Raw genomic sequence first — 25,952 nt, forward strand, 5'->3', positions numbered from 1 at the left:
AAAATTCCATGTATTATCACCAGTGTTTCTAAATAAGCCTTTTCTGGCAGGTTCAGCCCCGAGATTGTGTTCAGTGGGTGGGTCTTTAACCTGCCATATATATGGTGTGATAGGTCTTCAGTTCAGTTTAAGGAAGTGTAGGACTGCAATACAGGACCGTGTCGAATCACTTCACTGGCTGAAAGGTAAGTGATAAGAATCAGCAAAGTTGTTTCTAAGTGCCGCCAGAAAAGTGCTTTCATAAACTGTCAGATAATTGTTCAGTGAGGCTGCTCTCGAGAACAGGAAGCTTCTACTACAAGCTGAAATAAAACTGAAAGTAAAGTAGGCCAACAAAATGGTGGGTCCTGATTTACACTGAGGTTTCACTTGTGTGACTGAAGAAGGACTGAAGAAGTGAATAGATCCTGAGGGAGGATTTTTTTGTTATTTTGAAAACTCCACATCAGATTGAACTGAATCAAGCGGAAGTCGTGTTAATCTCTTCCTGCAGATGTTGCGGATCAGTGTGTGGCTGTTCATGGGGGTGTTTGTGTGGGACTTTGCCTCCTGCTCCATCACCTGTCCTGACGGCAGCAAATGTTCCGATCTCGCCACCTGCTGCATGACTACGCAAGGATATAGCTGCTGTCCATATCCAAAGGTAAGTCCAATGAATCCGCACATAAAGTTGCGTGATAACTAGTCGTTAGGTCTGAGGCTTTGTTCTGAAAACCTGCTGCAAATAATTCTGACCAATTCTCTGCCTGTCCGTTTTTGACCTGTGACTCCAGGCCATGTGCTGCGCTGACCTTACCCACTGCTGTCCCCCGGGCTTTCGTTGTAACCTGGTCACCCAGATGTGTCAGAAAGAAAACCAGCCGTGGATCACCATGCCCATGGTGAAGAAGGAGGACGCGGAGAGACCAAGCCTGCCTGTATCTCCCCCTCAGGAGCTCCAAAATACCCATGTCCCGGACACAAAAAAAAGCTCAGTTGTCCACTGTGACAACTTATACACGTGTCCTGATGGCTATACCTGCTGCAGACACCCAAAAGGCGTATGGTTCTGTTGCGGGTACACTCTTGTGAGTTGACCTACATGATGTTGTGCAATTTGACACACGACTGTATTTCTTTTTATAAACTACACTGGCAAAACATTAACTCAAATCTGGCAACTCAGATTTTTGAGTTGTCATCAAAGTGTTAAACTTTCAAAATCAGACTTCTCTCTGCGGACAATCTGTTCTTTTTTGGTATTTATAGTTGCACCAAAACGTGTGATTTACAGGGCCGCTGCTGTCTGGATGGCTACCACTGTTGTCCGTATGGCTACGACTGTGACCTCACTTACACTCACTGCGTGAGGGAGAGCCTGAGATATCCTTTCACCCCCAAACAAGCTCTGTCGTCGATCCCCGCCTCTCTCATATCACCTCCGGAAGACGAACCAAGCTTTAAGGAGGTAGGACATTTCACGCTGTGATCCACCCTCCATTGAGAGGAAGTTTATGAAAGGCGCTTTTTTTCTCAGTTAGCTTCCTACCACCCTGAAAAAGAAAAAAAATGATTACCAGCATTAAAAAAATGCTTCCAATTGTCTTAACTTCAAGTTGAACAAACCTAAATCATTTGTTTTGTTTTTCTACCAACATGCACTGCCGTCCAACGTGAACACGTGGATTTCACGATGTAATTCGTATGAAGCGTTTTTTTAACTTTAACTTTTGAAGGTTTAGCTCGCCCTGAATACCACCTAAAGATTTAAGTTCAAACTTGGTGTAATCAATATTTTTATATTGCTAAAGAAACAGATAACTTCTCCTCAGGAGTGGAATGGAGGGGAAATCAGAGCAATGAAAGACCTGAAGTCAATATTGGACTGACATTAGTCGGGCATCCAGAAATACAACTCCAAATAAATGCTAATGTTGCTCCTGTGACTGTTAAATGTGTAAACGTGTAACTGTTCACTAATAAGTTATGCACATGAACTTGAAAATATGAAAATATCCGTGTCATGATTACAGTTAGTTTGTGCTGCCCCTCAGTGGCCAAAGAAATATGTTACTGCTTGTAACGGGAGTAATTAATACTTAATTCTGTAGAGAAATATTTAAGACTTTCAAAGATCCATTTTTTACATTATTGGTTATCTTATATTTAAATTGACACATCTGTATATAAAGTATAACAGTGACTTTCTATTTACATTTCAGACACCTATGACGACTCTAACAGAGGCCAGAGTCAGTGACCCTGAGGCTGGAGTCATCCGCTGTGATTCCAAGTTCTACTGCTCACAGGGGAACACTTGCTGCAAGGGATCCACAGGCCAGTGGAACTGCTGCCCCTACCCACTGGTATGGATTGTGCATTATGCGCAACTGTTCAATAATTTTAGATTTGCCGTGACATAGTTTGCCACACATAAAAAAAAAAATGCAAGAAACTGTGACCCTGAGATCTCAAGGTAAACGCTGCTCTGGAATTTACATGCTTATCGCTGTTTAATGCAGTAATTTACTAGTCGGTGTTCCGTTTTACCAACAAGACCTTTATTTATTTATTTCAGGGACAGTGTTGCAAAGACGGTGTGCACTGCTGTCAGTACGGATATACCTGCGACCCCTCCTCCTTGTCATGCACAGGTTTCTTCTCTCAGGTCCCGTCAGGAGCACAGGAGACTGCCAGAACCGACTGAGGACATGTTGAGCACTGCTGCACTTTTGTTCCTCATTTGGTGCATTCTTTTGTTACACTTGTCAACTCAAATATAGCAACGCTTTTTGGCCTCTGTAGAGAATGAACAGAAACTGGGTCGATTTAAAATTTTAATGGATCAATAATAAACAATCACAATTTGCTCATAACACAATATTACACATTTTCTATTCTGTTTCGGATGAACGGTACTGCATGTCGGTTTCTCCCAAACAATGTGATATCAACATCGGATATTAAACTGCACAGAAATACAGTGGGCATTGCACATTCATTTAAGATTACATGTCTGTGTTTTTGTTACTGAGTTTCTTTGACATCATTCACATTATCTGCTGAAATCAAGCAACAAAGATAGAGTTGTTCTTTTCATGATGCAGCCAAAACTTGCAGCTAAAGCTTAAATCACTGTCACAATCACAAATCGCAATGTCTTTTAAAGCAGAAAAATATGATTTAAATAAAAAAAATATATACACAATGAGTGAAATGTTTTCCACCTACTTTTTCCATTTAACCTCACTCAGCCATATATTACTACAAGTGAACTAGTCGCGGGGCTTTTACTTTGAAAGAAACAAACGGATACGCACGACGGCGGTCTCACATCCCGCTGGCTCCCCCGTGTGCATCGTTCCGGGTGAAGGCGGAGTGCGAGGCCAATGGTGGAGAGATGAGTCAAATCGGAGAGCTCAAAGTGTTCGTGTCCGAGCGGCTGAACGCCGTTGCGTCCGAAATACTCGGTGCCATAGAGAAAACGTTGACGGACCACGAGGACGAGACTTCCCGTCTGAAGGAAGAAAACCATCGCCTCCGCTCCCTGCTGGACATCATCGTCGAGTCCAAGTCACCGCAGCCAGAAGGTCGCCCCGCCCCGGCGACGGGTACGTTGTTGTGAAGCGGCGTTGGGAAACGTTCATGTACACATTTCCCAACGACACCCAAGACACGCTCACCAACGCCTTGGTGTCGTGTTTTTCCGGCGGGGTGGTCTTGATGCTAACTAGTTAGCCAGTTAGCTGAAAGCGTTGAAGTGCTCGAAAGCAGTGCGTTAGTTTGCAAGACAACCATTAAATAAATACACGTTATAATGTTAGGCTTATGACATATGTACATTCGTGGATATATATATATATATATATATATCCATATATAGTATATATTGTATATACACCAACCTTGTTGATAAAACTGTTGTTGTTGTTGTTGTTGTGATAGCAAAGCGAACGCTAAGGGGTCGCTGCGTTGCTACAGCGATGCCGCCGCCATTTTGGACCGAAAGACCCCAGTAAAACGTCCCACCCCCAAAGTGCCATACATAAGTCAAAAACAATCATTGTTACATATATTACTAGTTTCCCTTTTGAAAATGTAATAAGTAACCATATCAATTATTACATAAGAGCAATGGCACTTATCACATTTGATGTTTGGATTACTTTCCCAACAAAACTGGGTGTACACAACTTTATCTGAAGTGAGCGACGGTGGCCGCATCAACTCAGCTGCACACGCTTGCTCAGGTTGGACATTGGGCATTTCTATTTAAGTGCTGGCGAACAAGCTTTACACGTCCTCTTTTCGATCTCAGCGCAACTGGGAAACTGGCTGCAATGTCACTTGATCCCTGTGTGCAACTGTACCCATCAGAGCACGCCTTAATGAAAGTGCTTTGTTTTTGCCACTGAAAACTCTTGGATTATTTCGAGACGAGAAGATAAATCTTAGAAATGAACAGGCTCGATTAACACACACAAACGCTCGCACGTTTGCCCATGGTCAAATGGTCAAAGTCGGTAAGCCTGAAGAAACTTTCAGCTCAGTGGACAGCTCCACTCGACGACTGGAGATCAAAAGTTTAAACTGACGAAACACCCCACGAAAAGTCACAGAAAGAAAGAAATAATCAGTGCTCACTATTGTCGTTATTTCTTTATCGGGAACGTGTCAGGACTTGCTTCAATTTTGCCAAAAATAGCTGATGTGTCTCTGTATTCCGCGATGCCACTTGCTTGCTTAAGAGTAAAAATACCAATCATTTAGAATGATGCCACATTCTGCCACATGAAAATGGAAGCGATATCAACATAGTGTTGCTTTTCTTTTTTTTCCCTAGATGTTGTAAGTCCTTTGTCCAAACCTATCATCTGCTCTTTTCTCTGCAGCAGGCCATGCCAAAAAAATGACTCCTGCTGCTGCGAGCACAGGTGCCTCAGATTCAAGTTCTACCCGCAAGGCCAGAAAAACTTCCTACTGTCAGAGTGGTAAGACGATGTCTGACAAAGAGTTCTCCTCTTCAGTAAAATCTATTTATTTAGCTACTCCTCTCTAAAATGATCTTATAGTTAATATAAAAAGTGTCTAACATGGATGAGTTTCTTTGTAAAAAACAAAATGCAATTGCATCCATTGCATTTCATCATTTTGTGTTTCCCCCAGAAATGCAGTGTCTCTTCACCTCACGCTCTGACTTTTTGAAGTTGACAGCCCAAGACAACTGTCCCTACTGTCTCAAGAAAATTCAAGCCACTGAGGCACATTTGACTCGGAGGCATTATCTACTTGCTGTTCATTTTACTGAGGCTGGCACTGGTAAGTTTAATTTGAGCTTTTAAACACAATCCTGGACTCAAATTCTATACCAGAAAGTTTCCCTTTTTCACCATCATCACGTGTTGTCTCACCGTGAGCACTTTATTTATTGATTTAAACATGAGGGTGATGTTTTATTGAATCCTGTTGGATGCTAGATCGGTTTTCACGAATGATCACTTCTTGACATGGGGCAGGAAGTGAAGCCTTATATGGCATTATTGGGGTGTTAGTTATGCTCATTTGCTATCCAAGTGCATGTTAGGCCAAATACGCACAGGTGGCATTCATCAGTTTTCTCAACAAATGTACAAACAAAAGAATATGAAAATGTTCTTGCATGAGGCCCATTGTTCCTGTAAGGTGTCCAGCAATGCAAGGTGTTCGCTAGTGGCTAGGAGACTATCCTTCTCTCTTTTCAGAAAAATTTGTGGTGCCGTGTTTGTGCAAAGACAAAATCAAAGGAAGAAGTCACTGGCACTGCCCGTACTGTGTAAAGACCCTTCATCGGAAATTTAACTTTGAGTTGCATATATCAAAACAACATGGTATGTACAAGTTACCTGCATTCTCATAACTCTTCTGTTGTTTTACCATTACCTTTGTTTTGTTGGAAAAGCATATTTTTTAATTCTGATTTAAGTAACTGCTGTCTAATAGTGCTGTAATGTTTTTATTACCAGTTCCTATTTTTATGACCCATTTGTCTTTTTACTTTACAGGTTTTACATTACTACAGCAAAGCCAAAGTGCAGGTTAGTTGACAATATGTCTGATGTGTAGACGAATGAAAATCAGCTTGAACAGGTTTGCTCCTTAAATTTAAAAAAAAGGATTTTTCAATCAAAATCTTTAAAAACCAAAATAGTGTTATGTACCACTAATGGCAGTAACAGTCACAGATATGCATTGACTGAGACTGAATAAGTAGTTTGGTAGCTCATTAACTGCAAGAAAAAAATATTTTTACAGTCTGTCATTATAATAAAATATATTGATCTGTTCTTCCCCACAGAGATTGATCAGCCCTCTGTCCCTGTCTTTGAGGAGGAGGTCCCCCTGAGTCCTGAACCCGGGTATCAGCAGGAAGTTGGCAGTCAGCACCAGGAGGACCGTCGGGCCTCACTGCTGCTTCAAGTCAAACAGGAACATGATGGAGAAACGTGGAGGCAAAATCTGGCAGAAAAGCAGGGTAATTTGAACGTCACCTTCACTGCAGTTAGTCATTTAAAAGTTTGTGATTCAAACAACTGAATATTCTTTTTTACTTTTATCCTCAGTGAGTCATCTGGCGTTTCAGCAGTCCGAGCCAATACAAGAAGGGGACAGTCAAGTGGGAGAACAAAGTCTGAAGGCAGATCATGTCCAGGATTCAGCCATCAGAATAATTTGCGTGGACAGTTTTATCCAAGATACCAGTGAAATCCAATGTGTGCAAAGCAGCCGCGAGTATCCTCAGCCTATGGACACTCCTCACACCACTGGAGGTGGCGCCGTCGCTGAGAATGGGAGTAGCAGCAAAGCTGAGGAGTGGAAGAACCATTCAGTTGGTTCACGTTCAAAGGCAATCAAGCAGAAACGAAATGTGAAAAGATCTTTACCCCTCGTGAGTTTGAATATAAAGAAATCGACACAGTTACTAACGAGTCAGAATATCACAGGTCCTCATTCTTGTAAAGCATGTGGAAAGATATTCCATTACATGTACACACTAAGGACACATGCGCAAACACACACTAAGGACAAAATCCATGTTTGTGGTATCTGTGGAAAACATTTAGAGTCCACAGCGAGTTTAGTCCGTCACCTGCAAAGCCACACAAAGAGAAACAAATGTGGGATTTGTGGAAAACAATTTTCGAATAATGCCCGTCTGAAGCGGCATAGGAGATTCCACAGACCAAAGGCTCTAAATGTTATGTCATCAGCTTAAAAACCACAGATGGGCAAAAACCTACAGATGGCATGAATGCATCAAAACCTGCAAGTGATTACTGGAATGGGATCCACCACTTTAAAATGCACTAGGGACAAAATAGTCAATCATCAAGTTGGGCAGTGCGTAAATGTTTGTTTTTCATTGTATATTTTTGCATTCAATTTTGTAGACTTGCAATAAAAAAGGCTTTTAAGTTTTCTCTCCATATATCGGCAGTTTGGAAGTGAACAGGTTTTGAGTTTAGATGGATACAACAACAAACAGATTTTAACCAGACATCAGCATCACCAGGACCTCACGGAGCCTTGATACAAGTTCAAGGAATGATTTATTCTTTTGTTGTTCTTTCGTTGTTTTTATATAATAATCCCTGTAACACTGGGAAGTACTATTGTTCTCCTCTGATATATTTAGTGGGATAAATATTTATTGGAACCTCAACAGATCTCACAAAATGCATGTATGAGAAAGAATTTATGAATGTCCTGGAGTTGAAATGTGTTTCGAGTGCTACTTTTTTTTTCTGTGCGATTCTGCATTGTACGTCGTGGGGCCATACAATTGAGATGGGAATTACTATAAAAAAAAAAAAAAAAGGAACGACGGCGTCACTTCAAATCCACACAGGAGCGATTCAGGTCCACTGGTTAAATGGCGATGAGAAAGTGAGGAGCCCGAGGGACGTCACGTTGTTGGTGGACCGTTGTCAGTAGACTGTCGTCAGTAGACTGTCGTCAGTAGACGTGAGCTGTGGCCGAGGGGGGCCAAGGGTGCAGTTGGTTGGCTGCCGTGAACTTTTTCCCACCTCCCCAACTTCCCCGTGTTGTCAGGGTCTGTCCATGGCAGGAAGGGAGGAAGGGAGGAGGACGGGTCAAGCAGCACCGTTTGACTCCGGGGAGAGTCACCCCCCCTCCCCGTTAGATGGTCAACAGTAACTCCCGGGCGGGTTACTGCCTCCTCCGGTGTCCACACGGGGGAACATGGCCGTGTTGAAGATACAAGAGCAGGTAACAGCCCTTTCTTTCGAAGCGCACACTTCACCGTCGAGGCGACTCTGACGTCACCCGTCGTACGGCGGAGTGACGCCGCAGTTTCGCTAGTTGTCGCGTTACCCAGTGTCGTCGTAGCGACAGCTTCACTTCACTCGCGTTAAACGTTAAAAGTTCATTCGGTGACTTAAACCAGTCGGGTTGATAAATAATTAAAAAAAACAACAACCTTTGTGCTAATGTGTCGTGTTTGCGGTTCGAGTCAACTGACATTTGACATGTTAGCTAACTAGCTAGCGGTAACCAGGACACCAGTTAACGTAAAAAAACCCCGAAACAACAACAACCGCGACGTCATCCGGTGCTTTACGTTAACTCGCCCCCGTCAAAGCGGCCGGTTCGTGTCAGGCCGGCGGTAGTCGGTTGTCTCAGACGTTTGGCTGTTTGTGTGTGTTTTTGTATTGCTCTTCCGTTGCTGCTCCCGCGGGTGAACGCAGCGTCGTCATAGCTCGTGTGCGACGCCGCTCCGCTGTGAAGGTTTTTTGCTCTGAAGTTCGTGGGGTGTTTCATTTTGTCACAGGACTCTTGAGTTTAACCAGTGGCACTGGCTGCAAGGGGCCGGTGGTTCGCTGCGCGCGGGGGGGGGGCTGCTCTGTCAGCTGTCTGTTCCTGTCCTCCCGGCAGCCGTGTGCACAGTCACCTGTTGCCGGAGACGACAAAGGGCCGTCCGACCGAAACAGCAGGTGGTGCCGGTGTGGTGCCAAAAAGTGATCGTCCGCCAGAAACTGATTTCCGTCCTTTTTGGGCAGGTGATGCACTGTGTTCCATGGGTTGCATCATGGCCCATTTAAAGGTATTTCAATAGGTGAAAAACTGCATGGGTTGACAGAGCAGGTCAAATAATGCAGACATAAGGATCATTAATATGTACATTACCCATTACCATATATAATGTTAATTGTTTACATATTCAAACTAAGCATTTCAATCAATCAATCAATCAATTACAGTGTTGTAATAGTAGTCATACACACCTTAAAAACAATAGGACCATATTTCCTGATGACGCTATAAAAGGGCAAACACTTTTGTGATCGTTCGGTTACAAGAAACGGTCAAGTTTCATGAAGACATATCTTTGATATTACTGCGGACATAAAGTTGTGTACACGTGCCTTTACATGAGAGTTTGATCCACGTAAAATCATTTTCTGGCAGACAATCACTTTTAGGCACCATGTGTCTGTGATTCCAGACACTGTCCGCAGGCTCCGACCAGCTCCTGCCTGTGATCACTGCTGGGACCGACAGGCTGCCCCACATTCAGGGCGTTATGCTGGGCATCGCCGGACACATTCAATAACACACAGGTTCAAGAACGTATTTGGCCTATTTATTTATTTTTTGTTAAGTGTGACTAATCACATCTGAGGTGAGCTTGTGTGATAAAGGAAACAAAGAAGATACCTCCGTCCAAACAGATGATCTGTGCACATGTGGGCCAATCAGTCATTCAAAACCAATCATTCAAATTATTGAGGAAATATACGAAATTATCTGGGATTCAGTTTTATTTGATTTGGTGCAATAGTTTTGTGACTGTTAATGAGACAAAATATTGCAATTTGAGGCTAGTTTGGGGTTCAGTAACTTGTCCATCACAAGTTACTGAACCCCAAACTAGCCTCGTTTGGCATTATTACATATTATATTTTGAATGATCCATCAACAATTATCTATAATAATAATAATGGCATAATTAAATGATGAATAACCGTCAATTGTACAAACGAAAGTAGCTATGGCTGGCAAGTGTTTTGTGAATTGTTTCAGAATTGGCCCACGTGTGTTATAATGAGATACTATTTTTGTAAACTTCAGTCAAAGTGGGTCAGTGTGGTTGCAGCTCTGTCGCCTGTCCTGGGCGGTCCAGTCTTCCGGGACAGTCCACAGACATGCGACAAGCGGAAGACTGTGTGATTAGATCCTTCTTTCAATTGTCCATTGTTCTCGGTTTTGCTTGCTGGCAGAGAATTGGACAAAGGGACAGAAATAGTGGCGCTGACAGGGCAGCACTGGAGACGGGAGTGTCACTTTTTGGCAATGGCTTCTGTTTGTCCTGTAGAGGGCGCTCTGTTGCTTTCAAAGGGTACCACAGTGTCCTAACCACGCTGTGGTCCTGCCTGAGGAGAGAGATGGACAAAAAGGATTTTAAGAAAACAGAACGTCAAGCATACAAGAGAGAGTGTGTTGTAGTGTTTAGTTGCCCAGGTTTTTTTTAGATGTGTCCAGGGTGCATACATCAGAAGTACGCTGGTAAAGGATAATATCAAAAGAGCCTCTATGCACAATGTAACATCTTGTTTGTGTGTCTGCACAAGTGAATCGTATACAGTATACGCATAGAGCAATTGCTATAGGTTCCCTTTTCTTGTCTGGCTTATTCATGAAATGAATCCTCTTTACTTGTTGACAGACTCAACGCGCCAGGCCACTGTTGGGATACACACTCCCCAGCTAATACTTCATGGTCATCAGAGATTAGCAAAACTGATATAAAATGTCACCTAAAGGTCAGAACGAATCCTGCACAATACGAAAAATAATTAGACTACTAAATAATACGATGTACTTCAATCACTTCAGCTCCATCATCCATGTGATGTTAATGACTAGTCCTCATTTAATGTTATTTAATGGATAACCTGTTTGTGATGGTCCAACTCTGCATGCCACTTACAGATCACCGCCTCTTGCTCTATACAAGCTTTGAATTCTTTGGATGTTGGCATCCCAGCAGCTCACGCAGAGACCTGCACGTGTTGGCCTTTGTGTGTCTGGACTGGGATTACATTACACACAGTGCATCCTGTCGAAGGGTCAAAGCAGAGGTCAGCGTTCGCCTGACTTTTTAAAGTTTTTCTAGTCAGTTGGTCTGCCTGTCCTTGTTTGCCGTTGCTCACTCCGTATTGTATGTAAGCTTTTTCCCTTCTACTCCACGTACCTTCTTACCTTGGCTTTGCTATTGTGCACTTATTCAACCCGTATTGCATTTCACCCAAAGACTCATTTCTGTTTGGCAAAGGCTTTGTAAACATCTTTGGGCTGCACTGCTCAGAGTACCTCCAGTGCTACAGACAAAACATTGTTTATACATTTTGCATCCCAAACATCATTCTTTATTTGTACCTTTGATGTAAATCTCGACTGCTGTAGGAAACAGAAAGATTATAGCTGTGTTTCACGTGAAGTTTTTGAATGGTAAGTCCATTAGACTCAAAATTTAGGCCTGCAGAAAGACTTGGTCCAAATGAATCACTCTCTCATTCGTCCTCCCTCACTCTGTCCCTCCCTCTGAGTTAATGGGGTTGTGCGGCTTGGCAAGATTGCTCCTTTTAGGATCTGTGTTGAATATGAAGGAGACTGAGAGACACACACACAGACATGCACATACAAACTGGTCTTGTTATTTACCCTCACATTCTCTGGCAAAGCCAGTTTGTTCCAGTTTTATAATGAGGAGATGGGAACTTTTGAAGCTTTGCCACCGATACACCAAAGGGGATACAAGAACACAAGCACACACGCACACACACTCGCATCCTGATCTGGTATCCATTTTCTTTTGTCCTCTCACATTTAGAAGGAACGGGCTCTTCTATTTTAGCTGCAGCTTAATGACGATGCAGACCGCTAAAATCTTATTTAGCAATCTCTCAAAACAGCACAACATTGTAGTGCACATGGTTTCGTTCCTACCACGCTGCTGCTTACAGTTTTATTTAGATTGACTCATGCTTGGCCTTTTAATAGACCACAATGAGAACTCCAATGCCCTCACCTTTCCACATTGATTCATTCAATGCACAGTACCAAAGAATATAGCTTTGTTAGGAGGAGAACCACTTAAAAATAAATCAAGGGTTAGAAAATGATGATACAGTAAAAATGGGCGGACTAGTAAATTGACACTGTCGAGGAAGGGGCTTGATGAAAAGTTAGGGTCCTAATTGTCCTGTGGTCACGTTTCCTTTTAGTGTCTTTTTCCACTTTGTATTTAACTCCCCCAGTTATATTTCAGTCTCTTAACTTGCTCAAATCAGTTGACAAGCTTTGTGGCTTTATGCCGCCTCTCAGGTGCTAACCTGCCTACAATTACAGCCCCCCCCTCTCTCTCGCTCTCTCTCGCTCTCTCTCTCTCCTCCCCCTCCTCTACCTCTCCTTTTGAAAGAGCTGGCTTCAGCAGTCCGCCTCACACGGGCAATGCATACTCATGCATACATTGGGTGCTACGGCCCCCGTCCGAGCTAATCTCAGGGTCCGTGTGGGTGTGTTTGTATCCCAAGTGTGTGCGTGTGTGTGTGTATGAATGTGTGTGTGTGGGGGGTATTCCTGGCTGCCGCAGAGCAGTGAGGATATGTAAGCTTCCTGTCTGCTGCTAGGCAGCCCAGGCTCATTCTGCCGCATGCCGCTTACCACCACCATTACGCAGAGGAATTCCCTGCCGTCTCTGCTCCTGCTGCTGACAGAGAGTGTGAGTGTGGGCTAGAGGGAGAGAGGAGGAGAGGAGACGTGCAGCAGAGCGACACTGACCGATAGAGGACAGAGCTGGATTTCACACTGGATTTTAAATGAAGATGTGCAGTTTCTGTTTACAAGGAAATCGCACTCTTTGTGGGATTTCTTGCTGACCCCTGTGGTCCTGAATTGTGTACGTATGTGAGAGGCAACTGTGTGTTTGTGTGTGTGTGTGTGTGTGTGTGTGAGTGTGTGCGAGAGAGAGTGAGTGTGAGGGATTGTGTTCATGTGCACGAGTGTGTGTTCCTGATGCGGTCAGAGCGGGCTAGCCGTGTGTGTATTGTGGTGCTGGAGGAGGTGGAGGAGGATGAGTCCTCTTCTTCACCCCCACCTCCTCGGCCCAAATCGTCTCCAGACCGCAGATCCCATCATGCCTCTCGGAGGGCTGCTGCACAGGAGGACAAGGTGAGACGGGCTCTTCAGCCTGCTGCTCTGCTGATTGAATTTGAATTTTTTGTGTCATTGTTTTTCCCGTGTCTAGGTTTATATCCAGTTCCTGTGTAAATGACAGCATTCAGTGGAATTTTAAACAAGCCGCTGAACTTGTCATACCTGCTCTGAAGTTTAAACCTGCGTTGAAGCACATGGTTAAACGTTCCACTGCATTAAAATACAAAGCATTGCCAACACATGTCGTCCAGTGCTAAATATAGCACCAATATGATCACAAATATAGCCCTGCCATATGAGACTGTTGGTTTTTTATAGATTATCAACAAAGCCGGGGCCTTTGTAGTCTCCAGTGTTGGCTGTGTGAAGGACAAGCCCACCATTGAAACATGGTGATAACTCTTTTCATTCTGTGAACTGGGAGAAGGCGAGGACGTGTGAGCGCTGATGACAGGGTTTGTGCTGTTAGTCCGTGTCTGTCTGCCTTCTCCGATCTTTGACATAGTTTCAGTGCTCATCAGTGTAATAGGCATGAGACAGATGTCGACATACATGAGAGCCCCACTTATTTTTAGTTGGGACGAAACGAGAGAGGGCTGCGGACAACAGAGAGAGCAACGAGAGTAACTACCAGGTTCACGTCACTTTACCGCTCGGCGATATGGAAAAGGGTGCATGTGAGAAAAATATTAATCAATGAGGCCGACACTGTATTTTGTTGTATTGAAAAGTGGACAGTGCGATTTAGGACCTACAATAAATCGGCATCATTGTGACATTAGTTCCTCATTGTTCTTCTAGATGCTTTGTCAGAGCGTTTTCAATAATATTGAAGCATAAAGGAAATTGCTGCCAACAGTAATTTGTTTAAGATTAGTAATATTCCACAGTTATAATCCTTAAAAAAACAAATAAAACAAACAAGGAAGCAGTTATAGGAGGAGGGTAGAGTCATTATAAATGACAGTCGGTGAGAGACAAGGAATGATTTACAATGATGATCACAGTACGGTAGTGCAGTTCATACTAAATATCAGCTATGAACGAAGACTTTCATTTAAAAATAACAGTGCTCATGAGTTCTTTTAAAGGTAGTATGTATGATAATAATAATAATGCCACTAGATGTTGCACTATCTCTAACGCTTGATAGGCCACGCCTCTGACCACCCTTAACGTTCTCAGCACGACGTCGCCTCTAGGATTTAATTGTGAGCTTTATATAGTGTTACTTCCCTTAGCTTTTAATTTGAATGGGCTCATGCCCTTCTGTTGACCACCAATACCTCTTGATTGTTCACGATGTCTGCTCAGCATCACTTTTTACAAATCCCACCAGCGTTCATGCTATAAACACACAGACGTAGGTAAGTAAAAGGAAGGGGAGAGAGATAGTATAAGGAGAGGTGTTGATCAGGGTGTTTTTGCATCTCTCATTCATTTGCTCTCTTCCCGGTAACATCAATACCTTGTGTAACTGGTTAAAATTTTTCCAAGAAATAGTTGTGGAAAAGAGGAAGTGCTTTAGTATTTAAAGATTTATAGAACCTGTCATTTCCCACCCACATTGCACCTGTCTTTTACATCGCTGTTTACATTCTCATCAAGTAGCTTTGCACCACGTGGCACAGCTTCAACCCCTCACACACAGACACGGTGTTAACGTAACACTGTGTGTGTGTGTGTGTGTGTGTGTGTGTGTGTGTGTGTGTGTGTGTGTGTGTGTGTGTGTGTGTGTGTGTGTGTGTGTGTGTGTGTGTGTGTGTGTGTGTGTGTGTGTGTGTGTGTGTGTGTGTGTGTGTGTGTGTGTGTGTGTGTGTGTGTGTGAGCTACATGGTGCAGCTGGTACTGTCATAAACAAATGTGTTATATTTACCACCATTTGCGACCTTTGGCTCTCTCAAAGCTTGGGATTATAGTGTTTCTATGTGAGAGACTCTCCCATTTGTGAGTCTCATAACTGTCACTGACAACACGGTTGTCAACATGGACAATTACTGCCTGGCGAATCAAGGATGTAGTAGTGAGCATCAGAAACTATTTAATATTATTATTTATTTTTCCATCTCTGTAGCCGTCTCTGTTAAGAGCTATCTTCAATGTGGACCCGGACGAAGTGCGCTCCCTCATATTCAAGAAGGAGGATGTCAACGTTCAGGTAAGTCACACCCGTCGTGGTATTTCCACAGGTTTCCTCCAACTTTATATGTTTTTGCTCTGACCGCAGCCCTGTGTGTTCAGCCTCACACACACACACACACACACACACACATGCACACATCATGACTTCAAATTCCAAGGAGAGCAGGAATCAGCCAGCAGGCTACAATTGATCTGGGTAGCTAGTGATCGATTGACTGTCCTCTGGCAGCTTCTTACATTCTCCATGTTAAATAGCCGTCAACCAGGGCAGGACACATGAACTGTTCATAACACTCTCACCCTCTCTGAAGGATTCAAGGACGTAACCTTCACCTGATATAGCTCTCCTATTCTTCGACCCAATACTTTCACTCTCTGTCCTCTGTCTTGCTGAAAACCTTTGCTCAGTCTACATCCCATTGCTTTCTATTGTTTGTTTTTCCCTCTGTGCTTCCGTCTTTCTGTGGGTCCATACTGCCGGGGTCATCATACTGAGTCTTCCTGTAGTCAGCAACTCTGGCCCAGACCTGCTGCGGTCACATGACATGTTTATAGCCCCACTCTGCTGATTGCTCTCTTCTGCACTGGAGGAGAGGGGTTGGAGTGATGGAGCAGAGTGAAGCATGCAAGGGAAGGAATGATGAACATTTTCCCCCTTGTGGCCCAGGTCTCACGTTTCTTGTGGTCCGCAATAGTGTGAGGGCTTTGGATTTTGCTTTGGGGTTTGTGATGTATTCTTTCATCCATTCACGTTGTGTGTTTTTGTGCGAGCGTGTGTTTCAAAGGCACCCAGGTGTGTATGAAAGAGAGAAACGATGCAGTTGTTAATTGAGTGTTTTTCTTTGGTTTGGGATCTCCTGTCAGGACAATGAGAAGCGGACGCCTCTGCACGCCGCAGCCTACCTGGGAGACGCTGAGATCATTGAGCTGCTCATCCTGTCAGGTAAACACAGCTAGCTACAATCCGTTCTGCCTTCCATGCAATTTAATATCCTCCTACTGCCCGTCTACCTCTGCCATCAGCTTACTCCTCCATCCACACTGGCCCTCAGCAACCATTCTTATATGCACTAACATGCCCAAAATCCATGATACCTCTCCTAAAAGTGTTTGTGTTTATTAATTCCTTTGCGAATTGGAACATATATTACAACAATAACATTGCAATGTTGTGTTAAGACTTATAATAGTCTTGGTCCTTAAAGTATTTATTTTATGGTTTTGTGAGAGATGATCTCAAAATAATTTTAATTTCTTGCCATACAAAACAACTTGTTTCCAGAAATACAATTATTTGAGCTTCAAACTAAAGTAATGAGTTTATTTAGGTAAGTTCAAGATGATGTAAGTGTGTAAATCTTGAAACAAGAAACTAAGTTGATAACAAGACAATTATGTTTTATGAGCTATTCTATTCAATGTAATTAGGGTTGCCCTTAATTTAACTTAACACTTACTTCCTCTTTCCATCCGACTTTGCGCTTTTCTTAAATTCTTTGAAGTCTGTTTTTCATCTCCCTCATCCTCAACATGTTGTTCCATCGGTCGTGTCCATGCTCGCTGCTCTCTTGTTCACACTTGGTGACATTTCTTGTGATTCATCAATCAACCTGATAGGGTCGTCCCCAGCTTGGCTTTCTGTGAAGTCAGCTGAGCCCATCAGGAGGCTGGGCCAACGGCGTCGTTACACACGAGTAGTCTGTGTCTGTGTGTGTCTGTGTGTGTCTGTGTGTGTGTGTGTGTGTGTGTGTGTGTGTGTGTGTGTGTGTGTGTGTGTGTGTGTGTGTGTGTGTGTGTGTGTGTGTGTGTGTGTTGCGTGTGTGTTGCGTGTGTGTGTTGCGTGTGTGTGTGTGTGTTTCTCAATAATTTGAAGAGCTAGCAACAGGTGCAGTTCAGGGCTATTTTAACCCCTTAAGCTGTGCCAAAGAGGATCATGGGAGTTTTATAATTTCCAGGCACTATTGGCTCACAAGACCCCCTTCCCATACGTCTTGATGATAAAAAGCTTTTTAAACTTTTAGTTTGTTGTTTTTACTCTTCACCTGATAAGATGTTTTTCCATGTTTTTCCCCTGCTGTATTTGACACTATGGGCTCTCCCTGTTTTTCTCCCATGCGCGCACACACACACTTCCCTTCTCACATCCAAGGAGCCCGAGTTAACGCCAAAGATAACAAGTGGTTGACTCCTCTCCACCGAGCTGTCGCCTCTTGCAGTGAGGTAACACACACACACACACACACACACACACACACACACACACTCATGTGTATAATGCTGGCTCTCCTGCAATCCTCTAACGCTCTTCTTCTCTGCCACAAGCAATGAAATGCACTGAGCCTGATGATTAATTATTGCAGCTTTCCACAGACAAATGCCTTTAAGAGCTTCAACCCTCCTATGGCGACTTTCCCAATGATGTTAGCACTGCTAGCACACATACACATACAAGGATAAAAAAATGACTGCAGCGTTTTACAGATTTATACAATCTGGCCTTCAAGGAGCAAATTGGCAATACCAATGTGTTGGTGTTAAATGAGCCTTTAAAATGTCTCTACCTATTCGGCCTGGTCTTGGGCAGTGCTCCTACACTAATACAGCCCCTTGTGCTTTTTCTTCTCAGTGCTATTGTCCTCATGAAAGCCCTCTAAGAATAGCAAAGACTTTTATAACCTCCCACACACTGGCCTGACACTTTTTAAGAACACTGAGGTATATTAGAAAACAGACCCTCTGTCTGCACACTCTGACCCATGCTCCCCCGCCATCTAGGATGCAGTGGCTGTGTTGCTGAAGCACAGTGCAGACGTTAACGCTCGGGACAAGAACTGGCAGACGCCGCTCCACGTAGCCGCCAGCAACAAGGCAGTACGCTGTGCCGAGGCTTTGGTCCCACTGCTCAGCAATGTCAACGTATCTGACCGGGCAGGACGCACTGCCCTGCATCACGCCGCCTTCAGTGGACATGTAGAGGTTGGTTTCTTTTTCTTATATACACACACACACACACACACACACACACACACACACACACACACAGACAAAACGTCCCTCGGCACAGATTCAATTTGCTTTTGTGTGCCAGATGGCGAAGCTGCTGCTGTCCAGAGGAGCCAATATTAATGCATTTGACAAGAAGGACAGGAGAGCCATCCACTGGGCAGCCTACATGGGTAAGACTCCAGTAGAGGTGTATACGGTATATAGGCTGCAATGCATTGGATTGCCTCAATCAGGTTGAACTTGAATCATCTAATTCTTTCCTCCCCTGGGTTTCAGGTCACCTGGAGGTGGTGAAGTTACTGGTGTCCAGCGGAGCTGAGGTCGACTGTAAGGACAAGAAGGCCTACACCCCTCTCCACGCAGCTGCCTCCAGTGGCATGAGTAGCACAGTGCACTTCCTGCTGAGCCTGGGTGTCCACGTCAGTACACATGCACTGGCAAAGTTCTTTATCTGTGTATAATGTGCCATGACCAGTTGAAACTTGCTGAATTTTTAGTTCTTTTTAAAGTTATTCTAAATGATAATGTGACCCAGTAGCAAACTGCAAGAAACCAGTGAACTTATATCTATGTTCCGTTAAATACATACATCTCTTCACGCAGGTAAACGAGGTAAATGTCCACGGCAACACGCCACTCCACTTGGCCTGTTACAACGGACAGGATGTGGTGGTCAGTGAGTTCATCGAGACAGGGGCCAGTGTCAATCAGGTGAGTGTGTTGTGTGTGTGTGTGTGTGTGTGTGTCTCTGTGTGCGAGATGGTACGTTATTGTGTGTTAAATTGTGTTCTTTTGCACCTCACCTCAGGTGAACGAGAGGGGCTTCGCTGCTCTCCACTTTGCCTCCTCGTCACGCCAGGGGGCGCTGTGTCAGGAGTTGCTGTTAGCCCACGGAGCTCACATCAACATGCGGGTTTGTCCACATGCAGATGCACTTTCACACAAACACTGAAACACATAAATTTGAGCTGAGAAAGACGGGATGCCTTAGAGTGTATAAACATCCCCTGTACATTATCGTTATTGTAGGGACATAATGAAAAGGTGTCCTTAGCTCGTACCAGCGTGTTGGCTGCTCAGTATCTAGCAGGAAGTTCAAATGACAGTGTTGTTAACACTTTGGTAGCAGCGATGGAAACTGATATTAGGTCCCCACAGCCTCAAGATGCAAGGCCATATGGAAGATGGAGGGGGGAGGTGGAGGCTCCCTGAGGCTGCAAGCTGCTCAGAAAAGATGTGTATGTGTATGTGGGTGTGTGTGTGTGTGTGGTCGGCAAAGGGGTTTGAGACAACTTTGGTTCATTCTGAGCTTTTTGACAACTCACAGTTAAGTCAGCGGCCCACACTGGCAATCGACTGCAACACTGATATGTAGGCTTTATTCAGAAAATCATAATCCTCTTCTTTGTCTTTGCTCGTCTCTCCCTCCATCTGTCCAGAGTAAGGATGGTAAGACTCCTCTCCACATGGCAGCTACTCATGGAAGGTTCTCCTGCTCCCAGGCCCTCATTCAAAATGGTGAGAGCACTGACAGTATGTTTTCTGTGTCGTGCTTGAATTGAAGTTGGTTTACATGTCTATGAATGTATTTTTGCTTATGTTCGTATGTTGCTTTAATGGAAACATGTTTGTTTGTGTGTGTGTGTGTGTGTGTGTGTGTGTGTGTGTGTGTGTGTGTGTGTGTGTGTGTGTGTGTGTGTGTGTGTGTGTGTGTGTGTGTGTGTGTGTGTGTGTGTGTGTGTGTGTGTGTGTGTGTGTGTGTGTGTGTGTGTGTGTGTGTGTGTGTGTGTGTGTGTGTGTGTAGGAGCTGAGGTTGATTGTGAGGACAAGAGCAGAAACACTGCCCTTCATATCGCGGCCCGCTATGGCCATGAGCTCATCATCACAGCTCTCGTCAAACACGGAGCCAGCACCGCCAAGTTAGTGACACTGACATTTAACCAACTGTGCTTTGCACAGATAAAAGGGGGGACATTTTTTCGACCTGTCTTTGTTTTCTTTCTATTATTAAAAATGCACCTACACTCTCGCACCTTATCTGTCGTACCTTGTAATGACTTTTTGTCTGTGCCTTTTACCTTCTCAGGAGAGGCATTCATGGGATGTTCCCTCTACACCTGGCAGCTCTCAGCGGCTTCTCAGATTGCTGCAGGAAGCTGCTGTCCTCAGGTAGAGTCACGCTGACACCGCTCCTGTCACTGCAATCACCTCCTTGACATCATAATTAACGCTGATTGCATATTTGTGCAGGGTTTGACATAGACACCCCTGACGACTTTGGAAGGACCTGTCTACATGCTGCTGCAGCTGGAGGGTGAGGCATCTTACTGTTATACTCCGCTTAAATTTTTTTTTCGTCTTACAAATAGAAAAGTTCATACTCTCTTCCTGTCTGTGACCTTGACTATGATAGATCACTGTTAAAGCTCTTTCTCCAACCAGGAACCTGGAGTGTGTGAACCTGCTGTTAAACATAGGGGCAGACTTTAACAGGAAAGACAACTTTGGAAGGTGAGCCATGCATTTATTTTAATTCCAGCAACGCCAGGAACAAAATAAGGACCGAAGACTGGCGAATACAGGGAGATTATGACATAACGTTGGTTCTCTGGCCTTCCTAGGACTCCATTACACTATGCATCAACCAACTGTAACTACCAGTGTGTGTTTGCCTTGGTGGGCTCTGGGGCAAGCATCAATGAGCTGGACCAGAGAGGCTGTAGCCCCCTGCACTACGCTGCTGCTGCTGACACTGATGGAAAGTAAGCACCACTCTGTGGTTTATTGATTTATAGTTGAGCAACAAAGAATCCTCAGCGTCACAAAAAGGCTTTTGTTTGAAAAAAAAAAGAAGGTCTCATCTCGTTTGTCTTCGTCAGGTGTGTGGAATACCTGTTGAGGAACAACGCTGATCCAGCAGTGAGAGACAAACAGGGCTTCAGCGCTGTGCATTACGCCTCAGCTTACGGACGCACACTCTGCCTGGAGTTGGTGTGTAAAGCTATCATGGCTGAGTGACAATAAGTAGCAGGGTCCTAATACCTGAAAAAATTATGCAAATGAAATCTTCATATGTGAAAAAGCCTTGGAGCTGTAGAGAAACTCTACATTTGTCATATTCTCCTAAACAGTCTTTCTCATCTGTCTCTTTCAGATGGCAAGTGAGACACCTCTTGATGTGGTAAGAATGAAATTTGAAACTCTCACTGTTCTACAATGTGTCTTTATGAATAGCTCCCCCTGTTGGGCAAATGGATCTACTGTCAAACGTCCTTTGGAGGTATGTCAGAGGTGACAACACGATAATAAGGAGGCCGTTCATTGGTTCGCTGCTTGCGCATGCCCATTGTCACCTTTCTCCTGGAATTGTAAAGGTGGCGGACAATAGACGCGGCATCTCATGAATTTTCTTTGATTTGACACTTTTAAAGCATCAACGTAACTTTTTCATGACCAATTAAAATGAACACTATATTGGTTTCAAAAACAAATAATCAATACATCTTCTTAACGTCAATGTAGGTTTTTGCCACATTTAAATATCTGCCAGTGTCAGAGGAAACAGAAATACAAATCTACTGTACAACCGATCACGTTGAAATCTCTTATCGGGTTGTGGCCCTGCAACATGGCTGCAACCATAGCTCCTCCTTTGTCTTGTTACTGGTTGGATAAAAACTGACAGGTCAAGGTTGTTAGCATTTCAGAACAGAATAAAACAACCTTAAACTCCTTGTGGGAAAAGCATTTACAAAGTCTGCCGTGCTGCTGCATCCTATTGTCACTCTGGGAATTTGTAGCACATGGGTAACCCCACCTGTGCAAACCTGGATCTGAAGTGAGTAATATGTGAGGCATCTCTTTATTTCAGTTAATGGAGGCAGGAGCAGACATTCTGAGTGACTCGGAGAGCCAGGCCCCCGTCAGTCCACTGCATCTGGCGGTCAGTTTGTCTCAACCATGTTCTCCATGTGGCTCTTACTGATGAGGCACACGACCACTGCCTTTTCACCAAGTGTGTCTTTCCTTTGTCCAGGCTTATCACGGACACTGTGGAGCTCTGGAGGTCCTCTTGTCGTCCCTGCTGGATGTGGACGTCCGTAGCCCAGAGGGCCGGACCCCCCTCAGCCTGGCCTGCTCCAGTGGCCATCAGGAGTGTGTCTCCCTGCTGCTGCACCACGGCGCCTCACCTATGACCCATGACTACACGCACAAAAAGACGGCCATACACGCTGCAGGTATACACATAAACAGGCACACGCAGGCACATACAGTGTGAGTGCTAGAATCTGTGTAGATGCTATACGTTCACATTCCTTGAATGAAAAATGTGAAACATGTTGTTGCTTTAGAACAATAAAATCTGTCTCCCGTAGCTATGAATGGTCACCCAGAGTGCCTGCGACTGCTCATGAGCAACAACGACCAACACATTAATGTGGACGTACGAGACACCAACGGACAGTGAGTTTGTATGTCTGTACATAGACAAAATGGCTTAGACTAGGTGACACTACTATAAGGGAACTAACTAGTTTCCCCTGAACAGAACTGTTTCATATCATATTTCCACTCTGTACACAGAACTCCTCTGATGTTGGCAGTGCTGAACGGACACACAGAGTGTGTGTACTCTCTGCTCAGTCAAGGAGCCAGTGTAGAGAATCAGGACCGCTGGGGGAGGACGGCACTACACCGAGGGGTGAGATCGTCACACTTTTCATCTTTAAAAATTTTAAAGATTTTTTTTAAGTATTCGAATATCTGGTTATTAACATTTCTGTCTCACACAGGCAGTGACAGGCCTGGAGGAGTGTGTGGAGGCCCTCCTCCAGCGGGGGGCCAGCGTGTGCGTGAGAGACATCCAGGGTCGTTCCCCTCTTCACCTGGCATCCGCCTGCGGCCGTGTGGGAGCCCTGGGCGCCCTGCTGCAGGCCACCAGCACCTCACACACTGACACACACCTCACAGACAACCAGGGCTACACACCGCTGCACTGGGCCTGCTATAATGGTACCGGGACACTTGAGAAACCCGTCAACATCTGTGCTCGGCATGAAGCCACAGCATTTACATCTGTTTTTCCCCTCAACACCTCTGTCATCTTTCTGTCTCTCTAGGATACGATGCGTGTGTGGAGGTGCTGTTAGACCAGGAGGTGTTCAGGAAGATTCAGGGCAACTCATTCAGTCCACTACACTGTGCCGTGTAAGATAGCGCCTGTACCCGTCATTTTCATGTAGATGGACACTGTTCTGACGGTATGTGACGACACGTGTTTGTATGTTTCAGTATGAGCGACAACGACGGAGTAGCAGAGATGTTGATTGACGCCCTGGGCACAGCTATCGTCAACACCGCCGACTCCAAGGGCAGGTAAGCGATGCGGACGACATCATGCTTCTATAGACAGTGTGATTGTGAGCGCTGTTGCTGTAATGCAACGTGTGTTTGTGACCATGCAGGACCCCCCTTCACGCCGCAGCTTTTTCCGACCACGTGGAGTGTGTTTCCCTTCTTCTGAGCCACGGAGCTCTGGCGAACGTTGTCGACAGGAGCACACACAGGACACCCCTGATGATGGCAGCTCTAAACGGACAGACAAATGCTGTGGGTCAGTCAACCTACGAACACATTCCTACACTTTTGGCCTTTGATATGTCAACCTGTGACATGTAACCAGCTCTAATCCTTTGCCACAGAGGTGTTGGTGAGCAGGGCGAAAGCAGAAATGGCACTACAAGATTCCTGCAGAAACACAGCATTACATCTGGCTTGCAGCAAGGTAAGAACTATTCGTGGTTTTATTTCTAATCCACTGGTGAATTTTGGGCATGAACATGTCACCAGATACATAAAAGGATCTCTGATTGTAGAAGAAAAGTAATTTTCAGTGTGAAATTCCGCTTGCTGGTACAAAGTGTATTCACACGTCTAAACTCCAGTGATTTTGTCGATGTCACAGATTTGTTCTACAGGTTCATGTGAGGAATATACAAAAGTAATTAATACATAACTTGAAAAACTCATAGTGGATTATTTTTCGGCCATGTCAGTGTTCAGACATCTAATGATTATACTTATTTTCATTTTTCATTGTACACCTGTTCCTCTCAGGGTCATGAGACGAGTGCCTTGTTGATTCTGGAGAAAATCAGCGACAGGAACTTCATCAACTGCACCAATGCTGCTCTCCAGACGTACGTATACTCCCAGCGTGCAGGCATGACAACTCACTAAGGTCCTGCTCATACCTGTAATTAACGTTTGTGTGTGTGTGTGTGTGTGTGTGTGTGTGTGTGTGTGTGTGTGTGTGTGTGTGTGTGTGTGTGTGTGTGTGTGTGTGTGTGTGTGTGTGTGTGTGTGTGTGTGTGTGTGTGTGTGTGTGTGTGTGTGTGTGTGTGTGTGTGTGTGTGTGTGTGTGTGTGTGTGTTTGAGTGTTTGAGAAAGAGAGAGAGAGAAGAAAGGGAGAGAGTGATGCAAGGAGGGCCTGAGCTGATAAATTGCCAATACACTCAAATGGCACTCCTATCGAGCGTCTTTATATATACAGTAATTGGGATCGCCCAAAACATATGTTAATGGAGGTGGAAGTTCACAATGGATCTATTTTTCAGTGTGTCTCTCTCTGTGCTCCTGCAGGCCCCTGCATGTGGCAGCCAGGAAGGGTCTGACGGTGGTGGTCCAGGAGCTGCTGGGGAAAGGAGCCAGCGTGTTAGCAGTGGACGAGAACGGTCAGCTTTGATGTCACGACTTCAGTGCGCACACACACACACACACACACACACACACACACACACACACACACACTCACTCACTCACTCACTCACTCACTCACTCACTCACTCACTCACTCACTCACTCACTCACTCACTCACTCACTCACTATTCACACATGTAGTTCTCTCTCTCTCCTCACACCTCTTTTTATTTCTAGGTTACACTCCAGCTTTGGCCTGCGCTCCCAACCGTGACGTCGCCGACTGCCTGGCCCTCATCCTCAACTCCATGATGCCCACCTCCCCCATGGTTACCATAGCAGCTCTACCTGCACTTGCTCTCGCTCAGACAGTCGCCAATCAGCGCCCGACCTCCAACCACATCTCCAAGGGCGTGGCCTTTGACGCCCCACCCTCTCTGAGGCCTGACCACGCCTCCTGCTGCAGGCCAGAGCGCCCGCTGTCCACCGCCTCTGCAGACGAGGAACTGAATGACTCCGATTCAGAGACGTACTGAGGACTAATGATAGAGCCCAACCGGTTCTGGATCACTCAGGAGCCTTAATAGTTCACTGAAAGGGGGGGTAAATAAAGGCAGATTGTTTTTGGGTAAGCCTCTTCAAATTAAATAATAATAATTTTCGTAAAGCAGATGTTTGTTTTCCTTAAGGTGCGCACCCATGGGGGTGGTAAATAATGTACTAAAATATAGAATAAGGTAAACACACACTGCAGTTCAGTGGTCGGAAACATGGCCAGTGTATTTTTAAATTTAAAGCCGTGTAATTTTTCTTTTTAATTGCTGATACTTCCTGGAGGGGTTTTGAGCCTTTTCATAGTTTTTCCTTAAACTCTTACTTTAAAAGCGAGTACTGGAGAGGACATGTTTTT

General features: G+C 44.7%; 2 protein-coding genes across 3 annotated transcripts; both read left to right on the plus strand.

Moving 5' to 3' along the window:
• Positions 1 to 25: 25 nt before the first annotated feature.
• Positions 26 to 3,190, plus strand: LOC118292178 (progranulin). The gene is made up of 6 exons (XM_035620899.1): positions 26 to 185; positions 494 to 643; positions 774 to 1,067; positions 1,274 to 1,447; positions 2,202 to 2,345; positions 2,558 to 3,190. The coding sequence occupies exons 2-6, from the start codon at positions 494 to 496 to the stop codon at positions 2,684 to 2,686; spliced, it is 891 nt and encodes a 296-aa protein (XP_035476792.1). The 5' UTR covers positions 26 to 185; the 3' UTR covers positions 2,687 to 3,190.
• A 100-nt stretch (positions 3,191 to 3,290) lies between these two features.
• LOC118292174 (serine/threonine-protein phosphatase 6 regulatory ankyrin repeat subunit A) lies at positions 3,291 to 25,940 on the plus strand. 2 transcript variants are annotated; one of them, XM_035620894.2, is made up of 35 exons: positions 3,291 to 3,590; positions 4,872 to 4,970; positions 5,146 to 5,298; positions 5,721 to 5,846; positions 6,021 to 6,053; positions 6,314 to 6,490; positions 6,579 to 8,244; positions 15,269 to 15,352; positions 16,201 to 16,279; positions 17,486 to 17,556; positions 18,112 to 18,312; positions 18,425 to 18,512; positions 18,619 to 18,761; positions 18,946 to 19,053; positions 19,151 to 19,255; positions 19,782 to 19,860; positions 20,147 to 20,261; positions 20,429 to 20,511; positions 20,593 to 20,656; positions 20,785 to 20,853; positions 20,964 to 21,104; positions 21,222 to 21,333; positions 21,497 to 21,523; positions 22,214 to 22,285; positions 22,379 to 22,580; positions 22,719 to 22,806; positions 22,927 to 23,044; positions 23,136 to 23,355; positions 23,463 to 23,550; positions 23,635 to 23,718; positions 23,808 to 23,956; positions 24,045 to 24,127; positions 24,460 to 24,542; positions 24,985 to 25,076; positions 25,280 to 25,940. In XM_035620894.2, exons 7-35 carry the CDS (start codon positions 8,218 to 8,220, stop codon positions 25,576 to 25,578), a joined length of 3,174 nt encoding a protein of 1,057 aa, XP_035476787.2. In that variant the 5' UTR covers positions 3,291 to 3,590; positions 4,872 to 4,970; positions 5,146 to 5,298; positions 5,721 to 5,846; positions 6,021 to 6,053; positions 6,314 to 6,490; positions 6,579 to 8,217; the 3' UTR covers positions 25,579 to 25,940. The 2 variants fall into 2 exon arrangements, with proteins under 2 accessions (XP_035476787.2, XP_035476786.2); XM_035620893.2 differs by lacking the exons at positions 3,291 to 3,590; positions 4,872 to 4,970; positions 5,146 to 5,298; ... (2 more) ...; positions 6,314 to 6,490; positions 6,579 to 8,244 and adding an exon at positions 9,955 to 13,209.
• The last annotated feature ends 12 nt before the right edge of the window (positions 25,941 to 25,952 follow it).

This window comes from Scophthalmus maximus, chromosome 22, assembly GCF_022379125.1.
Source record: "Scophthalmus maximus strain ysfricsl-2021 chromosome 22, ASM2237912v1, whole genome shotgun sequence".
In the NCBI taxonomy this organism is placed as follows: domain Eukaryota; kingdom Metazoa; phylum Chordata; class Actinopteri; order Pleuronectiformes; family Scophthalmidae; genus Scophthalmus; species Scophthalmus maximus.

What these genes read in the sequence shown, in the direction of transcription:
- LOC118292174 (XM_035620893.2), top strand. Translation starts at nt 13,054, where the DNA reads ATGCGGTCAGAGCGGGCTAGCCGTGTGTGTATTGTGGTGCTGGAGGAG. An exon ending in GCTGCTGACACTGATGGAAA is followed by an intron (nt 21,105 to 21,221) that starts GTAAGCACCACT and finishes TGTCTTCGTCAG; the next exon opens with GTGTGTGGAATACCTGTTGA. An exon ending in GGACGGCACTACACCGAGGG is followed by an intron (nt 23,045 to 23,135) that starts GTGAGATCGTCA and finishes TGTCTCACACAG; the next exon opens with GCAGTGACAGGCCTGGAGGA.
- LOC118292178 (XM_035620899.1), top strand. Translation starts at nt 494, where the DNA reads ATGTTGCGGATCAGTGTGTGGCTGTTCATGGGGGTGTTTGTGTGGGAC. An exon ending in TCTGTTGCGGGTACACTCTT is followed by an intron (nt 1,068 to 1,273) that starts GTGAGTTGACCT and finishes TGTGATTTACAG; the next exon opens with GGCCGCTGCTGTCTGGATGG. An exon ending in ACTGCTGCCCCTACCCACTG is followed by an intron (nt 2,346 to 2,557) that starts GTATGGATTGTG and finishes TATTTATTTCAG; the next exon opens with GGACAGTGTTGCAAAGACGG.